A 17,995-nucleotide genomic window follows, 5' to 3' on the forward strand; every position below is an offset into this window, starting at 1 on the left:
TATTGAAATAATAATAATAAAAAAAAAAAAAAAAAAAATAAAACAGATGCAACTCACTGTGGTGGGCAGAAGTGAACTGATCTGAAACCTCTTTACTAAAACGGATCGCCTTTCTTACAATGTAACCGTAACGTCCGAATTACTGTATCCACCCCTTTTCAAAAAGAGGGACAAGTTGTGCTTAATCTTAAATTTCAACTTTTTTTTCTATTTATAAGTTTTAAACCAAAATAGGAAAAAACATTGCTCACTTGAATCTGCCATTAGGTAGTTAAATGAACAGGGGAATCTATATATTTCCGCTTCCGATTCCTAATTGAAAAATGGATTTCACAAAAAAGAACGCATTAATTTCCACCCATCGTTTAACTAGCTTGTCGACCACAGCCATTTCGTTCCTTCTTTTTAGATACAAACGAAAGAGCAAAGTTAAGAGTGCGAGCAAGAGCGCGGAGCGGAGAAAAATATATAACTCTGAATGTGTATTATTCTCCTTGATCCAAGCCCACCCTATTACGTTTATGCTCATTTAATTCTCCGTGGTTTTTATTTCGCTCGCGCCCTCGACAATTATGGTAAGAGCAAATAGTCCTGTAAACGGACCATCGTTTCACGCCGCCGTAAACCATTTCTTTGGTGGATATTGAAGCTTCAGTTTTTGGACGACGTTAAGATGATAATTGACTGTGCAACTCATTCTTCAAGTCGCGCGACTCAAGTTGAAATAAAAATCACGAGTAGTTCATTGAGCCGCAGAAATGCCAAACGCGGGCAACTGGAAAAGACCGAAGCGCCAAACTTCTCATCTGCTCGCTTGAGATTCGTGTTCGCACCCAGGCTATTACCACTCGCTTGTCTAGCATAGGGACCTCTCACAGGCAAGCCCGAACAGAACAGGGGGGAATTATGAGAGTAACACGTTTCTCAAGCAAAACTAATTATTTGGTTTTGGGTCGGGATTTTCGAGATGACAGTCACGAATCAACACGTGACGTAGCGTTTAAGCAGTCATGTTTAAATTAACAAGCTTAAAAATGCTCATTCCACTGTTTTAATCCCCCGTAGCCTGGACGTTAAGACTTTTTCTTGCTTCGGGTGCGGCACAGATAAATGGCGAAGTCGATGAATTCACAGACGGTAAGAATACTGCAGCCAAGGAACAGGCCTAGGTTTCCACCAATTTCACCTAAAAACAAAGAAAAAGCATCGAAAATGTTAAATGGCTCCCTCTTCTGAATTCACGCCCCCGCCCCCTGTATTGTTTACTGCAAGTTCTAGATGGAGTAAGGACAGAAAAGTATCTACGCTCTTTTTAAAGTAATAAAAACGACCTTTTTGGCTGACAAAACTTGAGTAAGAATTTTTTTCATCTGTTGAGACATTGCCAAATACGTTAAGGAGAGAACTGAATAACTTTGTCTAAATCTAACCTGTAACCAACATTACCATCACCTTGTTTTTTGTTTAAATTTTTAGATCATTTTGATATTCCAGGATTAAATCGTCAGAAACATTGATTAAGGTCAGCTCCAAAAATATGTTCTTATGTTAAGACAATTAAACAACTTAGAATCATAGCTTACAACTTTTAATTAAATGGCAACAGTTGAACTGAAAATATAGAAATGACGAAAATAGTGTACTGACAAATTGTATCTTTACCTCTTCTTCTACACAAAATTGGCAACGGTTCCAAATTTAGCTGGGAACATATATATTCCTCCCACGTTATTTCAACACTCCTCCTCCCCTCATCCCTAACATTGACGTTTTATTGTTAATATATAAATGCCAAAATAAGAAGATACATCATGTTTCTAAGGAGCAGATGCATTAAAGGAGACTACAGGAACTCGCCAGGAATCCACAAAAGACAGATTTCCAGGTTTGTCATATTTTGCATTCCTTTACCTAAAGTTGTAAACTAATTAAATTGCAATCATCTCTCTTGTTTCAAACCAATGACAGTTATTAGAATATGAGAAACTGGACTTACCCATTAAGGCCCCGCTATCGTACTGCGACGTTTGTTTAAAATACTCGTAACTGAGAGAAGTGTAGCCAACTTGAAGAAGAACCAAGTTCTTTCTAAAGAGACGAACATGGGGAAAACATAACTCAAGTCAAACCGAACTGTGTGGCAAACTACAATGTCCACGGCAATTCGATCTGGAATTAGGGATCAAGAAGAGCCTCTATATGGAAGATGTCACTGTAAATTCCCATTTAATTTTTATTATTCGTTATTTTTTTTGTTAATTATTAAAGTCAGTTTTCAAATCACTGCACCCACAGCCAGGGTGGAGACATCAAAAAATACGTACGATAAAATAAGGGGAGGGCCAGGGACCCGTTTCTCGAAAGACCTGAAAACTTAACGGGCCCGTGAAGCCATAGCAAAATCTCAAACTCTTTGATCAAAGAGCTGTTTAATTCCATGAAATTTTTAATATGAACGGAGTTTTCCTTCATTCAAAGTTTCAGGCTTATACAATTCTCTGTTTTCAAAACACAGATAATTTAAAATGGCTTTACGGGCACGTTAAGTTTTCGGGGCTTTCGAGAAACGGGCCCCAGGACAGAAATGTTTGGCCCATCAAGGTTACATATAATGTAAATATAGAGAGCATTGTGGTGTGCCTTGTGTCTTATGTATACAGGCTCCTGATGTCATTAATTCCAAAAATGGCATTAAAGACACGAAAAATTGAGGTCAGAGTCATATATTATATTCACTAAAGCACAAGCCGAAACAATCAAAATTGACGAGTACAAGATCGTACATTGCAACCGATTTAGTTTCTCCATAATTTTCACTGAGCTTCTCTACTCACTTTACATTAAACGATTTCGACAAGACCTACCTCAAGTACTCCTCTGTTCTGTTATATCCCTTGCTTTGTAATAGTTTGATCATCAGTGGGTTTGGGAACGCTGCAGTTGATACTGTCGACTCGTAATTGACCACATCACAAGCGAGAGGGCAATCACATTTTACGGTGCCTTCAAATATATCTGTGACAATATATAATTTTATATATTCATGATTTTAATAAATACTTTTATGAGAAAAATTAAGCATTTTTACAACAAATGAAGCATTTTACATGAAAAGTTGTATTCTTCAGCATTTAGTTGAATGCTTTTAAGAATTTCTTCTCTTATTTTAACATGTTTATAGGAATAGAATATTACAGGTTGTAGAAAACTACAATATAAACTACTCGTCCAAGTCTCAGGTCTGTACGTTATTCCGTATTCGAGTTATCCGTTAAAATGTTTCACGCAAATTTAGAGAGCACAGTATGGAATCGCCATGTTGGAGCCCAACTGCTTGGGCTCCAACATGGCGGCCGGAAATCAACAAAAACATCCGGCATTCACTTCTGCTACAAAAAGCGGTCAGATCACCATCATGAACAAGTAAACATTCAGATGAACACTTCTCGCAAAATCTCAACTGTTCAGATTGTTAAAAATCACAAGATAAAGCATTTTTTTTAAGTATACGTGACAGCCTTTTGGCGGCATCTTTGATCTCGTGTGGCGTGAAACTCCGAAATTCAAAATGCTCTATCTTAAGGACGGCGAATGCTATCGAGCTAAAAACCTTCAAAAAGATATGTAGTGAGGACGTCTAAAAGCCAGTGAAGGATAAAAACTCAGGGGCCTTGCGATCCTGGATTTAAACTTTTGATGACGTCACATGAAAACCAAGAATACAAGGGCGAATCTAGGGGGAGGGTGCAGGTTCTAGGCACCCCCTCCCCCACCTGAAATGACCTGCCGCTTTCTAATACAACTGGTATTCTGCAATATAAGAAAACACGCCATTCCTTAGTGGTGCACCCCCAAATCCTGGATCCGCCCCTGTTACATTGTACACACCTTTCTTGTCCCAGGGCCCCATATGGATACCAGCCTCGTTGCTGAATGGGCTACCCTGGTTAAAAAAATTTTCTCACTGACTGACTGACTGACTGACTTAACTTACTATTTTAACGAGTTACTTTAGGAGGAAGAACCAAAATGAAATATTATTTTCCGCTTTTTTTCGTCTTCTCAAAGTATGTAGTAAGGCGGTGAGAAATTTCAAAGCTCTAGTATTCAATTACGAGAAATGCTAGGCAACGTCCTTAGTCATAAATGTTAATAATATCCAGCACCACATAGTACAGTCATCTTGGAGACGACCTTTCTCATTTTCAAACTCAATGTATCAAATCTGCGTACCAGATTATGTAGTTAGTTATCTGGCTTCACGTCCGGTGCATGATTAAACTGACGTGTTCAACGTTCTGGCATATAGATTATTAAATAGGTTAAGCCAAGCCTTGAAGTGGAGCTCCCAGGTTATTTACTTTGTCCTACATTTAAATCTGCATTTGCTGACCATAGACAGGAAAAAATAGAGCTTGAGCCCGAAACCCAATGGAAAATCATTACCTGGTCAGCAGGCAACTTCAAAACAAAAAACAAGCGGCCTCGATGAGCTCTTTACCTAAGCCCGCGATATGTTCATGTCATACCGATCAGTGGAATCCTTGTTTTGACAGTTGTCAATTAACGATATTATGGATGTCAATATGTAAGATGTAAGCTCACGTAAAACCTATTTCTAGGGTTATGAGGCACCGCTCTCCGGCCCGTTAGGCTCCCGGAGCTCCACTATCAAGAAGTGGTACCAAGCCCGGGGTATTCGTTGTCGCGGCACTAAGCAACACATATCGTCAAAGAGACATGTTTTTATTTCATCTTGGTAGCGGCGCATACTTCCCAAGTTGCTAATTAGGGACGGACCATTTTTTTTTTCGGGGGGGGGGGGGGGGATGGAAAATTTTGAAAAAATTGTTTGCATGGCCTAGAAAGGTAAAATAAATTGTTTTCAAAAACGATATGTTTAACAAAACATAGGTGGAATTTCGAAAAAAAGATGTGTTTGCAGAGGCGCGTAAACCACAAACAGTACACGAACAATGTAATATAAACAAATGCGCGCTAGTCCACAAACGGATCTATGGAAACGTCCCTACCTTTTTAAGCGACCAACTTGTGTTAAATAGCCAAGCAAACAAAAGAAGCACTCGCTACGCTTATTTTAACTTGCGCTGCCCGAAATTCAGAAGGGAGACAGAAGGCGGGCGCACTTTTTCTGTTTCTGCCACCCGCCTTTGGAATGCTCTCCCTATCTCAAAAAGGCGAATCGAACAGCCGAAGCCCTTTAAAGAATCTCTCAGAGATCGGGTGTTTTCGGAGCAGCAGCTTTTACATCATTTTATTGTATAGTTTTAACTTTTTAGCTTCATATATCGTTTACTATTATGCATATTCGTATTCAATTTTCAATGTATATAGTGTTTTTATAATATTCTAGTGTAATTTTTAGGGAGGGCCACAGGTTTGTTAGCTTTGCTATTTAGTGTTACCCTCATTTTAAATAAAGTCTTTATTATTATTATTATTATTATTATTATTATTATTATTATTATTATTATTATTATTATTATAAACAGTTTGCTGAGGAAACATTTTCATCCTCCCTACAAGAAAATTATGGTCCGTCCCTTAGAGAACATAAGAAAGTGGAAACTACATGTACGTACACATGCTAGCACATAATGAGAGCGAGGTATAAATTTAACGATTATTTGAAGCATATGAGTACTCACCATTTTCTACTTTCTCAATACAGGACCTGTCTTCTCTGAAGCAGATTCGTTCAACAAAATTATCTAAAAAAATGTAACAAGCAAATGTTCACCGAATAAAGATAATGTTAAACTTTCGGTTTAAAAAGCATAGACGGCGGAGCAGGGGTGGGGTGGGGGGGGGGGGGGGGGGACTAGTCCTAGATTAACCTGCGGGTGAACAAAATTTTTCCAAGGGATATTTATTGTCAGCTATGTGCCAACTGCCGATAAATCAACCTCACCTGAGTCAGTTGGTAATCTACAGCCGCATTTGTTTGCCGTTGCATTTGACAGGCACTCTGTAAAACATCCTTCAGAAGTGTACCTTTGATAACCTGCCACGCTTTTAGTTTCGCTGCACTCTGTTTCGTACGGCCATTTCTTGTTTCGATACTTCGAAGTAAATGTCAAATGAATGAATGAATAAATATACGAATAAAATAAACAAACAAAACAACGACAAAAAGTACAAACAAACAAACAGACAGACAACCATAAACGAACCACCCACTCAACCAACCAACAAACAAAAAAAAAACAGACAGACAGCAAACAAACATACGAGCAAAGGAGTAATTCAGTCAGTAAATAAGAAACGAAAAGAAATAAATAATAGTACATGATGAGTAGGCGGAATTGGGCGCGGGAGAAGAGAGAAAAAGGGACTGCCCGCGTTTCTATTTCGACGCGTTGAGAATTCCCACCCACATGACCGGGCAGTCCAAAATCACGTATCGAATGGTCGGTAGATAAAAAAACCCGTCTTTATTTTACGAAGGTAGCACGTAACAGTCTTGCGACTGACAAACCTGTGGCCCTCGGGTTCCCGATCGAATTGGAATTTAGAAGGGTTGATTTTTGTGGAGGAAGGAAAACCGGAGAACCCGGAGAAAAACCCTCGGAGCAAGGATGAGAACCAACAACAAACTCAACCCACATATGACGCCGCGTCAGGGAATAGACCTCGGGTCACATTGGTGGGAGGCGAGTGCTCTCACCACTGCGCCATCCCTGCTCCCCCAGATAGTCGGTGTTGCGTTTAACCAGTCTTTGACGGTCGGGAAAAAGAATTGTAAGGCTTTGTATGAGAGTTGTTATCATTGCATGGATCGAGTTTGCCTTATTTCAGCTTAATATTCAGTAAATAAACATAATAAAATTCTTGTAGTGGTGTTTTGTGATTTTTTTGATCCTGTTCTTTCCTTCCTAGGACGGATTTCTTACCGACCGCTCGATATGTGAGTTTGGACTGCCTGTGTCCCACCGTACTATGAACGCACAAATTTCCATTGATCAATTAGGCAGACCTTGATCATGTAAAAATGCCTTGGCACAATTATGCCTTTCATAATGACACCAAAAGCGGCTTTATAAACATGAGGTCCCATGAAAATATATACTTACCACTTTTCTCCTAACACTGATTTGAGCATGCGTCCCTGGAGCCACAAGAAGACTGTTCAAGGGGTTGATGTATACTCCCTGATGGTGTACAATAATCCTGACGCCCTCGGAATATGAGCCGACCATGTGATCGTGCAAATTCAGATCTAATATCAAGGACAGGCCTGATGAGATGTCGCCATAAGAGGCATTCAGTACTTGCTCACCATGCCGCGCTGCATTGAATGAGTAGCACAGCCCGAGTTCTGCAGTTACCATCGGATCAAAATCTTCGTGGGAGCACCCCCGATCTGATCCAAATACGCAAGTGTTTGGTATTATCATTCTACGTATATTTGGACCGTAGGCTTTGTGAAATGTCTTGTCATTAAAAGATCCCTTGTTCTTCTTTATAACCTCAAGAAGTTCCTTCTTGTAGTCCTCAGTGCAGTTGCTGAGAGCCACAGAAATCTCATTAACATCATGCATTGAGCAACAACATAGTAATGCTTCTCCGCATGGTCTCCCTGCCCTGACAGCCGCGGTTGCATTGCAGGCGGCAATGTTTAGCCCCAGCTTGCTAAACCTTGAATTATTGTCTGACATAGAAATCTTCGTCTTCGTTAACATTGTCATGGGACACAATGTAACTGCAGGAAACTGCAGACCCTCTTGCGGGTGATAAATCTTCATGACCGTAGCGATGGGATAAGTGAAATATTTCTTAATACTGCTGTACATGGAGTAGATGACGTAACCAGTGAAGCAGAGTAAGAGAATGATCCATAACAAGCGTACCCAAAATGACGCTCGTGCAAAAATAAATCGGAAGCCATGAAGAGATGTGCTTTCAGCAAAATCGGTCCATTTTTCTCTTCTTGGCTTTTCTCCTTTGTCCCGCTCAGCATCGGCTTGGGTGAAGAATGTTTTCATAGGGGGATCTCTGTCTTTTTCTAGAGGAAAAGGATTGAATTTAAGACTTTCTCAGTTGTTAACTATTACCTGATTAACCTATTGTCATGGTAACTAGCCTAGCCTAAAAGTGGCGTTCTCATATAAAGGTACTGTTGAGGTCAGTATATAAACGCCATGGGGACTGGGGACTGGAGGTTGACTCCCTCCAACGTTTTCATATGGGTACAAGATTCGTGGACGGCAGTAAAACACTGAGATACGTTTTGTAATTGGTTTAGTTTTTGGTTTGTTTTGTTCTTTGTTTCCTAGTATTGATTTGAACTGACTTGGGGACACTGAAAAAACGCCAGAATTTACAGTCTTTCTGTGGGAATCCATTGACGTAATGGCTTACATTAATTTTTGGATTTTTAAATTATCCCGTAATTTTATTTAATCGTATCTAAGTACGTTTTTCTGTTGTGTCAACTAATAGTAGCATTTACGTGAAGTCGATTCTGAGATGTTACTGGGTTGAAATAAAGCTATCCAGGCGAAAAATGGTACTGTCCCACTCCTTAAGACTTTGTCCGTCAAAAAAAAAGTTGTGTCCTCTAAACAATGAGATCGTTACATCACTTACAATGGTTGATTTTGATGATTTGTTCATGTTCTCACACTTTTCTACGAAGATAAGACAAAATGAAATAGGGCTCTTGCTCCTCCTTTACTCGCACTCCATTTCCGCCATTATACGACCGAGGGTTTGATGTCACGCTTCTATTTAAATATAATATAAACTCTGTTCATCACTTTTGGCGCAAAATTTTATTGAAGAAATATAAAAATTGTCGTTTCGTGTTTACATGGCATACTTTGTTTGAACTGTCACAATGAAATCAGCGCACTACATTGAGCCCTGGAAGTACTTTATAAGTTCACGCAAAACGTTGGTAGCGTGACAAAATTTAAATAGCTCCCAAATTCGCTGAATAATCAATCACAAAGAGAGTATTGCGTTTTTTCCGCTTTGCACCTGTACAATATCAAGATCTGCTCCAATTTAATTTGTGACTCATCCAAAAACGTGGTCAGCATTTAATAGTATGGAGAGCAACTACAAATATTTTGAATCTTTAAAATGTTGTAAATTAAAATATCACTGGTAATGTTTGAATTTAATATGCTATAAAAACTAGTTCATTAAAATTCACCCGATTGCTCGACAACAAACACTCTGCAGGCGGCGGTCGTGCAAATGTAGTCTCCTCGAAGAACAGAGCAATCAAACGGCTGTGCAAATAACTTTTGTATGTGCTAGAAGTTGAGCTGGTAGACCATGAAATAAATATACACTTGATAGTGTTTTATACTATTTCTGAATAAATTTACGTTGTTAATTAATCACCTTGCCTGGTGTGTCTTTATGACCAAAATGAAAATTTAGGTTACCACAGCGAGATAAATATGTGATTTCGAACATTTCCGAGTATGTTGTATTACGGGTACAGTATTTTATTCTTTTAAATATACCTTTATACATAATAATACCGAAATCTTAGTCGATAAGATATAATTACTTAGTTAATTGATGACCGAGGCACGTTTCTTTCCGTTGATAGCTCTTGATAAGAAACGACTTTTTTCCCGTTTCAGATTGATTCAGCTAGCCGTATGGACTTCACACTATAATTTCAAGAACTCAATGATTTATCGATAGCATCCAGTTTTACCAATATTTCGATAAAATCACCAGCATATCGTATGTATAAACAGTATACATGTCACTGAAAAATTCTGTATTCTGTTAGCGTAACCACAGGCGGCCGCCTGTGGCGTAACAAAATCATTACGCGTGCTCTCTAAATTCACATCAAGCGTTCTACTAATTTCCTCTATTCGCCGATGCGCTGAAGGTCTGTGAAAAATATCAAGTATTAAATTCGATTAATAAACCTGGTTTAATTTTCTTACCTGTACCAGAATCATTGAGTCCACCATCTGAATCAAACACGACAACAGGGTCGCCCGATGTCTTGGAATCGTTCTGAAAACTCACATTCTTCGCTTGCTTTTCCGTTGCATTAGCACCCACAGCCTTTCTGTAGCTAGGTTTCCTTTCTGGAATATGTTCATCTGACATTCTACGGCTAAATTTGCCCTCCATTAACCTTTTAAATCGTAAAATAATTCTTCTTCGACACTCGCGTGACAACGTGTTGTTATGAATATTCAAGTCACGGTATCCACGATGCGTCAAATTGACATTACAATTCGTTCCCAATCCTCTCTCACCATACGATTGCTATACCGACCGTCCTTATGCAAACCCAGCTAAGTCTTGACTTTGAGATGCATTTTTTTGCTTTTGATGTAAAGCAATTCGAAAATTAAAACTTTTGTTCTTTCATTATGTTAGTGTGAAATCATTTTCGTTTTAAAATGTTATTTACATGAAATGCGTGCCGTAATTCTGGACCAAAACAAAATGTAAAATATATTTACATAAGTTGAAAACCTTGTTAAAGCATTTTTTCCGGCCCGAAACGAAAAATTATTAACTTAAACGGAAACGAAAAAAATAAATTAATACTGACCAGTCTTCAGGTAGGCTGGACCCAGCCTTCATTTACTTATTCGCGATAATTTTCACGTTTGTCTGTCGACAATTTTCTCGATGAACTTCATTGTACATTGAAGCTTTAAATTCATGACCCTTTTTTATTTTTCGTCGTTAATAAAGAAGACAATAGATTTTACAATAGATATTTGTTTTCCTTTCCGTCTCTAATAAAAAATTCATCCGAGATTAATTAGAAAACAGTCGGGGAATATTTTTGATTAGAAAATAAAATACTAGACATTTTCACCAAAATTTACCATATAAACCCTTTTCCAACTTCGACAGCGAACTTTTTTGGTATCTCAAATATTAACCCTATTTGCTTTACGGCTCTATTATAAATAATATAACTCCTTACGTGTCATTGATGACGTGTTGATGACTTTTCAACTGTTATTTGTTTTAGAGAAAGTAAACAAGCGGGAATAATCTTACCTCATGCTTATTTTTAATTAAACGTACTACCTTTGTTTACTTATTCATACAAGGTTTAAAGCACACAAGTCAAAAATTTTTCTTAAATATTTAAATATTTTTTATCATTCCATCACTCAATATCCCTTCTCGACAAAGCAATTTTCACGAGTGAGTCAAAATGTTGCTGACTCATTACATTAACATCAAATATTTGATGAGAGTTTCGGATGTATGTCACCTGTACTGATTGGTTTGTTTGCACCCGCAGCGTTTTATCTCCCTGATCACAAAAATATGGGGACGAGATAAAATATGGGGACGTCTCGCAGCACAGTAGCTGAAAAATAAAATATCACTGACTTTTTCTATTGTGTTGGCTTCTTTGGTTATCCAAATTAGATAGAACCTTGACCAAAAAAGAGCTTTAAGAGATAATATGCGGTTAGGTTATTTTGCATTTTAGAGACGACATCCGGCAGAAGAATACAAAGCTCAGAGCTTGGCCACTGCTAATGAAAATTATGATTAAACCATAAATATTTCGGATTTGAGATTTGCATCGTGGAAAAGAGAGTACTTTTAGAAAAATGATGTATTCGAGAAATGTATGTCGTGTAAGTTTTTATTATACGGGTAGAAATCGCTTAAAAACATAAATGGATCAGTTTCTTAGCGCGCTCGGTTTTCTGGAACATAAGTGACCGATAATATTGCAGATCAATTTATTGAGTGAACTTTCAAGACATTTAGCGCTTCAAAACAAAAATTGTTGTCCCGATTTCACAAGTAAAAACAATTAAGCCAAACAAAGGAAAAGTGTATTTTCTGATTCTCGTGATGTTTGCGTTTAGGCTAATGAGAACTGTTCAAGCTGGGCAGGTAAAGAAATACAAAAGTCTTGTTAATAGACAAATTCGGCTAACACATCACGTGATTTGAATTGGGTGTTTACATTGCCTGAAAACGAGGCTCTCCTTTGGTTTGCTTTCAAAATGGCTTCCGCTTGTAATTGTTGTCCAAATCATGTGCGTTGCTGTAGCTGTTCCTTCACGAAAAAACATCAAAAATAGTCAAAATCTATGAGGAACTTTCCTCAGTTTAGCCCAATAACGTGTTCTTTGTGGCTAGAACAAGGAGGCAAAAAGAATGCTGGCGAAAAAAGCTACAAGTTCTTTCGAGAAGGGTATGTTTATGACATTTATGCTTGCGAGGAATCGGGTGACTTTTATGTTAAAGCGCGCTGTTATAGATCTCTAAGAAAAAGCGAAGAGCCGCATTATTTATCTGCAATCTTCAGGGAGAACGATGGCAGAGCCAAAGTTTCGAAAGCACACTGTTCCTGCAAAGGGGGAAGTGGTGGACACTGCAATCACATATTTGCATTAATTTTCCAGCTGAACGACTATTCATGTTTAAATATAAAGGAAATCCCTAGTGATGCAACTTGTACAAGTCTTCCCCAATCCTGGCATATTCCAAGAGCTGCTTCTATCTGCCCTTTACCTGTAATGGGAACTCATTATGCCCGCGCAGAAACAGACAGATGTGGAAAGAGGAAAAGAGACCCTGTCAGGTGTAAACTATATGATGCTAGGGGACCTGTTTTAAGATGTGGACTCCCAAGTCATCACGTGATGGATCAAGTGCATTATCTACAACAAAGAGAAAATCCTCCCCCCTTTTCTTATTTGTTATGCGATCAAGAACCAGGTTTGTTAGTGAACACTGTATTTGGAAATGTGCCCCTTGGTGCTTGCCTAGGATATCAGCTTCAAGATTGTGGTCGACCAAACACAACCTTTGTGAGCAACTTCACAGGAGTTACTGTTCCTTCAGACAATACAGCACTCCATGAATTTCCTGATATTCCAATTGTTCAGGCTGACACGACACCCTTTGATTTAAATGAATTTCAAGGTGTAGACCAAACTGATTTTATTGACTTTTTTGTTGATCACATAGTAATAGATTTAAAAGAAGCTCATGCTATGGAGAGGAGAACAGTTTTGCAGGGTGAATCTGCTGAATGGCTTAATCAACACAACTACATACTAACTGCCTCTAACTTTGGCAAAGTTTATTTCCGGGTTCAAAGGCCATCAGAATCAATGTTGAAAACTATATTTGTACCAAAGGATTTGTCTAATGTGAGAGCCATTGCACACAGTAAAGCAAAAGAGAAATTTGCAAGGACAGTATATGCCAAACAAATGCAAAAGCAAGTACCAAGTTTTGTGGTTTTTGATGCAGGTCTATCTGTACATCCGACTTTTCCATATCTTGGAGCAAGCCCTGATGGAAAAGTTTTTGATCCATCCACTGATACTAAATATGGTTTACTTGAGATCAAGTGTCCTTTTTCAAAGAGAGGTGAAACACTGGAACAGGCAGCATCTGACCCAAACTTTTATCTTGAGAAAATTGGAGGAAAATTTTACCTCAAAAAAGAACACTCATGTGGATATTATGCCCAAGTACAGGGGCAGCTGGCTCTTACCGGTTTAAAATGGTGTGATTTTTGCATTTATTTGTCTGACTCGAATGAAATGTGTGTTGATAGGATATATTTTGATTCTAACTATTGGAAAAATACTCTCTTACCCAAACTATCACAGTTTTATATGCATCATGCTCTGCTATTTCTTGTTGGCAGAGCAAGGAGAGTGAACAGCTGTACAAACAGCAGACCGGAAGTTGTTCTTGTAAACAGTTTTTCTTCAAGTCATTAAACCCAAACATTTTCTGTTTATTCCTTCATTTTAAGGGAAAGGCAATAAGCCATTTCATACAAATACTGTCAGCTTATTGGATTTAAAGTGCTATTTACATTACAGAAAGAAACATGATTTCACTAGTTGAACTATAGTAAACTAGTTGGTAAATCTTACATGTTTGCTCTAAAATTAGTCAATAACAACATGAAACCCAACCACTTATTCAGGTAATAATGGACTTGTTTAAGAAGCAGATTACCAGAACATTGTTAGACTACCAAACGGCTATGCTTTAAATGTTGTAGTTCGTGGCTTTTATGAATCAAGCCAGCACTGGGTTCTGGAAATTTGAGAGAAGGCATGCTGTTGACCATATTTGATTGATGCTTCCAAACATAGATACTGGAACTACTGAGTGAAATATACGAAACCTTCTAACCTTGCAAATTGCTCTCTCTACATGAATTCGATGCTTTGCGATGGTCTGAGTTTTAATGACATCATCTTCTTCAAATCCAACTTTATCTTTAAGAAAGGGAGGGATGTTAAGATGAAGGCCAATTTTTTCTAAATCATTTTGGATATCAAAACCCTTGTCTGCCATGATGGCATCTCCCCTTTTAATTTCTCCTGTTATAAGTTTTTGCCTTAGAATTTCTAAGAATCCAGACCTTTCCACAATTTGTCTATCGCTTATAGAACCCTCATAAAGTTGAGAGATGAACATAATCCCTCCTTTACTATCAACACCCAGGAGGCATTTGAATGTTGTGTGGGATTTATATGTGCTGTAACTCTCACTGTGCTTCTGGAGTGCACTTGGTACTTGAATTTTTAGTTCTGTAGCATCAATAATAACAATGGTACCTGGATACTTCTCTAAGAACTCCTTGGGCGAATTTTCAAAAATGATGTCTCTATGTGGCCATATTTTGAGACTTCCAAGTGTTGCATACAGGTAGTTGATCCAGGTAAGGAATATATTATTTACTGTGCTATCAGAAACACAAAACCTTTCTCCAAGATCAATGACTGATAAGCCCATTCTTAATTTCATTAGAACAAGAAGGTATTCATCCTCAACTGACAGTTTATGAGCAGTAGGGCGTGTCAGAGTTGTGCTATTTTGGGAATCATCATCATCATCATCATTGTTATCTTGATTATTTATACCATGCACGATTTAGGATGCGAATTTTAAGGGTCTTTTTCTGTAACAGTGTTACGTGTTACACGAGACTACACGCATGCGCTTGTATAATGTATGTTGTTTAAATTTGCGCACGCATGTTTTACATGAAAATCTGATGTAACAAGGAGTTACAGGGTGTTACAGGGTGTTACAAGGTGTTACAAGGTGTTACAGGGTGTTACAAGGTGTTACAAGGTGTTACAGGGTGTTACAGGGTGTTACAGGGTGTTACAGGGTGTTACAAGGTGTTACAAGGTGTTACAGGGTGTTACAGGGTGTTACAGGGTGTTACAGGGTGTTACAAGGTGTTACAAGGTGTTACAAAGTGTTACAAGGTGTTACAAGGTGTTACAAAGTGTTACAGGGTGTTACAGGGTGTTACAGGGTGTCACAGGGTGTTACAAGGTGTTACAAGGTGTTACAAGGTGTTACAGGGTGTTACAAGTTGTTACAAGGTGTTACAAGGTGTTACAAGGTGTTACAAGGTGTTACAAGGTGTTACAAGGTGTTACAAGGTGTTACAAGGTGTTACAGGGTTTTACAGGGTGTTACAGGGTGTTACAAGGTGTTACAAGGTGTTACAAGGTGTTACAGGGTGTTAAAAGGTGTTACAAGGTGTTACAGGGTTTTACAGGGTGTTACAGGGTGTTACAAGGTGTTGCAGGGTGTTACAGGGTGTTACAAGGTGTTACAAGGTGTTACAAGGTGTTACAGGGTGTTACAGGGTGTTACAGGGTGTTACAGGGTGTTACAGGGTGTTACAAGGTGTTACAAGGTGTTACAGGGTGTTACAAGGTGTTACAGGGTGTTACAGGGTGTTACAAGGTGTTACAAGGTGTTACAAGGTGTTACAGGGTGTTACAGGGTGTTACAGGGTGTTACAAGTCAGTTACAAGGTGTTACAGGGTGTTACAGGGTGTTACAAGTTGTTACAAGGTGTTACAAGGTGTTACAGGGTGTTACAAGGTGTTACAGGGTTTTACAAGTTGTTACAAGGTGTTACAAGGTGTTACAGGGTGTTACAAGGTGTTACAGGGTGTTACAAGGTGTTACAGGGTTTTACAAGGTTTTACAAGGTGTTACAGGGTGTTACAAGTTGTTACAAGGTGTTACAAGGTGTTACAGGGTGTTACAAGGTGTTACAGGGTGTTACAAGGTGTTACAGGGTGTTACAGGGTGTTACAGGGTGTTACAGGGTGTTACAAGGTGTTACAGGGTGTTACAAGGTGTTACAGGGTTTTACAAGTTGTTACAAGGTGTTACAAGGTGTTACAGGGTGTTACAAGGTGTTACAGGGTGTTACAAGGTGTTACAGGATTTTACAAGGTTTTACAAGGTGTTACAGGGTGTTACAAGTTGTTACAAGGTGTTACAAGGTGTTACAGGGTGTTACAAGGTGTTACAGGGTGTTACAAGGTGTTACAGGGTGTTACAGGGTGTTACAGGGTGTTACAGGGTGTTACAGGGTGTTACAAGGTGTTACAGGGTGTTACAGGGTGTTACAAGGTGTTACAGAGTGTTACAAGGTGTTACAGGGTGTTACAAGGTGTTACAGGGTGTTACAAGGTGTTACAAGGTGTTACAGGGTGTTACAAGGTGTTACAAGGTGTTACAAGGTGTTACAGTGTGTTACAAGGGGTTACATGGTGTTACAAGGTGTTACAAGGTGTTACAGGGTGTTACAAGGTGTATTATTCCTCTTTTTACTGTATGCTGTGTTGAAACAGTTATAAAGGAATTATTTTGTTGTTGTTACAAGTTTTAATTTTGCTGAAAAGTATGGTGTATTTTTTCCTCTTTTTTTGCTCTTTTATACTTTTAATTTACAAGACCCCACGAGCTTGTCAGCTTTTATCTAGTCGTGTTTTTAAATAAAGACAACGTTCTTACTTTTTTACTGTATGTTGTGTTCAAGCAATTAGAAAGGAAATATTTTTTTACTTTGTTTTGTGAACGGTTGTCTCTCGGACAGTAAACCGCTATTGTGCGGCATCCCCCAGGGTACAATCCTAGGTCCACTTCTCTTTTTACTCTATATAAACGACTTGCCCAACTGTCTCTCTATTTCGCAACCTAGGATGTACGCAGATGACACACACTTAACCTTTGCTAGTAACGATGTTACCCTATTAGAAGAAAACATGAATAATGAGTTAACTAAAGTTTCTGAATGGTTAATTAAAATTGCAAATAAACTCACTCTTAATAAGTCTAAGACTGAGTTTATGTTGCTAGGGTCAAGGCAAAGGTTAAGTACTTTGAGTAGACCATTGTCCTTCTCAATAAATGGTGACTCTATAAAGCAAGTTGAATTTACAAAATCCCTTGGTGTATATATAGATAAGAACCTAACTTGGAATCTACACATTACAAATATTTCTAAAAAGATTGCATCTGGCATTGGCATCCTAAAGCGTAGCAGGTCTTTTGTTCCATTTAAGACATTACTATGTATCTATAACTCTTTAGTACAACCCCATTTTGATTATTGTAGTGTCGTTTGGGGGAATTGCAGTAAAACTCTGGCAAGTAAACTACAAAAACTGCAAAACCGTGCTGCGCGTATCTTGACCTCTTCTTCCTACGATGCCAATGCTGATGATCTTATTGCAAGACTTGGCTGGAATAAACTCGATGTCCAATTTAAATTTAAAACAGCCGTCATGGTCTATAAATCACTCAATGGTCTTGCACCTGACTACCTTAGGACAATGTTTTTTAATAGAAGCGATACGTGTACCTATTCACTGAGAGGGTCCGCGGGTAAACTAACTGTTCCGCTCCCCCGCACTAATTTTCTTAAAAACAGTATTAGCTATAGAGGTGCGGTGCTGTGGAACAGTTTACCTGTCGACCTTCGGCAAGCACAAACTCTCACTAGCTTTAAATCCGGCTGCAGCAGTTTCGTTTTTGGCTAAAATCAATGTAAATATTAACATCACACGGCATTCATGGAAAGCAGGCATTTCTTTTATTATAACTAATTGTAGACGACTAATGTAATTTAAATTTATTATGTAAAATAGGTATTAAAGTGCTACTATGACCAAAAATTTTGTTTTTCTTTTCGTCTTTTTCTAAA

At 38.4% G+C, this 17,995-nt stretch overlaps 2 protein-coding genes across 2 annotated transcripts; both read right to left on the minus strand.

Annotated features, from left to right (window-relative positions):
- Positions 1-57: 57 nt before the first annotated feature.
- LOC144633662 (bile acid-sensitive ion channel-like) lies at positions 58-10,660 on the minus strand. Its single transcript, XM_078492507.1, has 8 exons — positions 10,565-10,660; positions 9,942-10,138; positions 7,095-8,026; positions 5,933-6,083; positions 5,670-5,732; positions 2,865-3,015; positions 1,997-2,088; positions 58-1,186 (listed from the first exon to the last, which is right to left on the minus strand). The coding sequence occupies exons 1-8, from the start codon at positions 10,594-10,596 to the stop codon at positions 1,074-1,076; spliced, it is 1,731 nt and encodes a 576-aa protein (XP_078348633.1). The 5' UTR covers positions 10,597-10,660; the 3' UTR covers positions 58-1,073.
- A 3,342-nt stretch (positions 10,661-14,002) lies between these two features.
- LOC144633695 (uncharacterized) lies at positions 14,003-14,883 on the minus strand. Its single transcript, XM_078492556.1, has one exon. It carries the CDS (start codon positions 14,776-14,778, stop codon positions 14,044-14,046), a length of 735 nt encoding a protein of 244 aa, XP_078348682.1. The 5' UTR covers positions 14,779-14,883; the 3' UTR covers positions 14,003-14,043.
- Between the last annotated feature and the right edge of the window lie 3,112 nt (positions 14,884-17,995).

The sequence above is a fragment of the Oculina patagonica genome, chromosome 12 (assembly GCF_052425735.1).
Source record: "Oculina patagonica isolate OP01 chromosome 12, crgOcupat, whole genome shotgun sequence".
Taxonomy (NCBI): domain Eukaryota; kingdom Metazoa; phylum Cnidaria; class Anthozoa; order Scleractinia; family Oculinidae; genus Oculina; species Oculina patagonica.